The sequence below is a fragment of the Macaca fascicularis genome, chromosome 16 (assembly GCF_037993035.2).
Source record: "Macaca fascicularis isolate 582-1 chromosome 16, T2T-MFA8v1.1".
NCBI lineage: Eukaryota > Metazoa > Chordata > Mammalia > Primates > Cercopithecidae > Macaca > Macaca fascicularis.
In genome coordinates, this window is record NC_088390.1 from 60,725,855 (window position 1) to 60,729,340 (window position 3,486).

The following is a 3,486-nucleotide window of genomic DNA, read 5'->3' on the forward strand; positions in this document are numbered from 1 at the left end:
GGGGTCTGGGGCCTCGTCGAGGAGGGCGCTGCGAGGGGGAAACTGGGGAAAGGGCCTAATTCCCCAGTCTCCCCCTCGAATCAGGAAAGAGAAGGGGCGGGCTGCGGGTCAAAAGAGGTGGATGGCTGCGGGGGGGCTGGAGAATAGGGACGGGAGGGGTGGGCCGGCTGGGGTGAGGGGGTCTAAAGCTTGTGGGGGTGAGGAACTGAGGGTGGAGGGGGGCGCAGAGGCGGTACTCGGAGGGGGGCAGGCGAGGCGGAGGGTGAGGGCTGCGGGAGCAAGTGCGGAGAGGGGTGTGCGGGGGCCGATTGCCGATGCAGCCGCCGCCGCCCCCCTCACCTCCGGTGCGTCTGCAGCCCGGACACTAAGGGAGATGGATGGATGGGGTGGGGAGGATGCGGCGCACGTGGCCCCGGGCGGCTCTGCGCTCAGCTGCCGCCCCCACAGCAGACTGGTCGGGGAGGGGGTCGGGCGGTAGAAAAAGGGGCCGCGAGGCGAGCGGGGCACCGGGCGGACAGCGGCAGCAGCATGAGCGGCGCAGACCGGATCCCCGCTGCGGGCGCAGCCCCTGACTCGGCCTCGGGTCGGGCGGCGGTGGCCTCGGCCTACCAGCGCTTCGAGCCGCGCGCCTACCTCCGCAACAACTACGCGCCCCCTCGCGGGGACCTGTGCAACCCGAACGGCGTCGGGCCGTGGAAGCTGCGCTGCTTGGCACAGACCTTCGCCACCGGTGAGCGGGGGAAACGGAGACACGAGGGACAAGAGGTCGACGGGGAGTGAAAGCAGGCGCGGGGAGATAGAAAGAAGGAATAGGAGACAGACCAGGCGCCTGACAGATGGGGACCAAGAAAGAGATAGCTGAGAGGTGCAAACAGAAGAGAAAAAGGAGCAGCATCCCTTAGGAGAGGGGGCAGAGGTGAGAGAGGTGGAGAGAGGGAGCGGAGAGTGCTCAGAATTGAGAGCTAAGGTAGGGGATTCAGGACAGACTGAGGTGGAGATGCAGAGGAGGAAATAGAGGCAGATGTGGGACGGGGCGAGAAACCGCCAGAATTTCCTCCCTGAGCCTGGCTGGTAAGTATAGTTTTCTTTATATTTATTTATTTATTTATTTATTTATTTATTTATTTATTTATTTATTTCGAGACGGAGTTTCGCTCTTATTGCCCAGGCTGGAGGGCAATGGCGCCATCTCGGCTCACTGCAACCTCCACCTCGCGGGTTCAAGCGATTCTCTTGCCTCAGCCTCCGGGGTAGCTGGGATTACAGGCATGCACCCCTATGCCTGGCTAATTTATTTGTACTTTTAGTAGAGACGGGGTTTCTCCATGTTGGTCAGGCCGATCTCGAACCCCCAATCTCAGGTGATCCACCCGCCTCGGCCTCCAAAAGTGCTGGGATTACAGGCGTGAGCCACTGTGCCCAGCCTATCTTTATTTTTATTTTTGAGACGGAGTTTTGCTCTTGTCCCCCAGGCTGGAGTGCAGTGGCTGGATCTCAGCTCCCTGCAACTTCTACCTACCGGGTTCAAGCAATTCTCCTGCCTCAGCCTCCCAAGTAGCTAGAATTACAGGCATGCACCACCACACCCAGCTAATTTTGTATTTTTTTAGTAGACAGGGATTCACCATGTTGGTCAGGCTGGTCTCGAACTCCTGACCTCGTGATCCACCTGCCTCGGCCTCCGAATGTGCTGGGATTACAGGTGTGAGCCACTGTGCCTGGCCAGTAGGTATAGTTTTCTAGATGTGAAACCTGAGTCTCAGAGCTGTGAAGTTCCCTTCCCAAGGGAAGTCAGTCCATGTTGGAGCTGGGTTCAGTCTAACTCTGGGACCAATGCTTTTTCCAGATGGAGACACACTTGCAGAGGAGAAGGAAGAACTAGAGAGAAGCAGGGAAATGCAGGGGAGGGAGGGGTGAGGAGGCAGGGGCTGCCTGGGCCGGCCTGGCACCAGGACCCTTTTCCTCTGCCCTGCCCAGGTGAAGTGTCCGGACGCACCCTCATCGACATTGGTTCAGGCCCCACCGTGTACCAGCTGCTCAGCGCCTGCAGCCACTTTGAAGACATTACCATGACAGATTTCCTGGAGGTCAACCGCCAGGAGCTGGGGCGCTGGCTGCGGGAGGAGCCAGGAGCCTTCAACTGGAGCATGTACAGCCAGTATGCCTGCCTCATCGAGGGCAAGGGGTAAGGACTGGGGAGTGAGGGCTGGGGAGGGGGCTTCCCATAGAGTGGCTGGTGGGGGCAACAGAGGTCTGAGTGTAGAACAGCCTTGAGCCCTGCCTTGTGCCCCCTGCACAGGGAATCCTGGCAGGAGAAGGAGCGCCAGCTGCGAGCCAGGGTGAAGCGGGTCCTGCCCATCGACGTGCACCAGCCCCAGCCCCTGGGTACTGGGAGCCCAGCGCCCCTGCCTGCCGACACCCTGGTCTCTGCCTTCTGCTTGGAGGCTGTGAGCCCAGATCTTGCCAGCTTCCAGCGGGCCCTGGACCACATCACCACGCTGCTGAGGCCTGGAGGGCACCTCCTCCTCATCGGGGCCCTGGAGGAGTCGTGGTACCTGGCTGGGGAGGCCAGGCTGATGGTGGTGCCAGTGTCTGAGGAGGAGGTGAGGGAGGCCCTGGTGCGTAGTGGCTACGAGGTCCGGGACCTCCGCACCTACATCATGCCTGCCCACCTTCAGACAGGTGTAGATGACGTCAAGGGCATCTTCTTCGCCTGGGCTCAGAAGGTTGGACTGTGAGGGGCCAGCGTACCTGGTGCCCTGTGGCCCCTACCCACCTGGATTCCCTGTTCTTTGAAGTGGCACCTAATAAAGAAAGAATACCCTGCCACTGCGGTCAGTGCTGTCTGTGGCTCTCTTGGGAAGCAGCAAGGGCCCAGAGATTTGAGTGTCAGGGTAGGGGAGACATTCACCCTAGGCTTTCTTTTTTTCCAGAAGTTTCCTTGAGGCTAGCATTCTGTACCACTCATTCTTCCCAAACTAAGAAAGGCCAAGGTCAGGGGAAGCTCACTGGGCACCTGCAGTGCACCAGGCACTTGTGATATGCCCTTCCGTCCATCGCATCATTCATTCCTGCATTCAGCAGCAGGTTCTGCTAGTCTGTTTCCAGGTGAAGCTCAGAGAGGTGAAGTCACAAACAGTGCAGCCTGGTTCAGACCAGAATGGGGAAGAGTGGGGATCATGAGGAGATGGAAGTAGAATCTGCAAGGTGGTGGGGAAGTGGGGGTGTTATGATTGAAGCACAACGGCCCAGGGAAGAGAAAGGGAAAGAACTGGCTCTGGCTCCCTCTCACAACTGGACTTGAGCTCTGCCCAGCTCTGCCTCTGGGCCCTGCTATTCCCCACGCCCACGCCCATGTTCCCAGACAGAGACCCCACCTCTGTTTACTGCCTCCAGCCAGCTCTGGGACCTGCCCCTGCCGCCACAACTGTCTTCTCCTGCCCTCCAGCCCACCCTATTCACGCAAATGAGCTGAACAAGGGCAGG

At 59.6% G+C, this 3,486-nt stretch overlaps 1 protein-coding gene across 2 annotated transcripts; it reads left to right on the forward strand.

The window, feature by feature from the left end:
* Window positions 1-505: 505 nt before the first annotated feature.
* PNMT (phenylethanolamine N-methyltransferase) lies at window positions 506-2,829 on the forward strand. 2 transcript variants are annotated; one of them, XM_005584030.4, is made up of 4 exons: window positions 506-730; window positions 1,978-2,185; window positions 2,300-2,603; window positions 2,679-2,829. In XM_005584030.4, exons 1-4 carry the CDS (start codon window positions 529-531, stop codon window positions 2,736-2,738), a joined length of 774 nt encoding a protein of 257 aa, XP_005584087.3. In that variant the 5' UTR covers window positions 506-528; the 3' UTR covers window positions 2,739-2,829. The 2 variants fall into 2 exon arrangements, with proteins under 2 accessions (XP_005584087.3, XP_005584086.3); XM_005584029.4 differs by having other exon boundaries at window positions 2,300-2,829.
* The last annotated feature ends 657 nt before the right edge of the window (window positions 2,830-3,486 follow it).

Coding starts and splice junctions, on each gene's coding strand:
- PNMT (XM_005584029.4), top strand. CDS start 529: ATGAGCGGCGCAGACCGGATCCCCGCTGCGGGCGCAGCCCCTGACTCG. Junction 731..1,977: donor GGCACAGACCTTCGCCACCG/GTGAGCGGGGGA, acceptor TGCCCTGCCCAG/GTGAAGTGTCCGGACGCACC. Junction 2,186..2,299: donor TGCCTCATCGAGGGCAAGGG/GTAAGGACTGGG, acceptor CCCCCTGCACAG/GGAATCCTGGCAGGAGAAGG.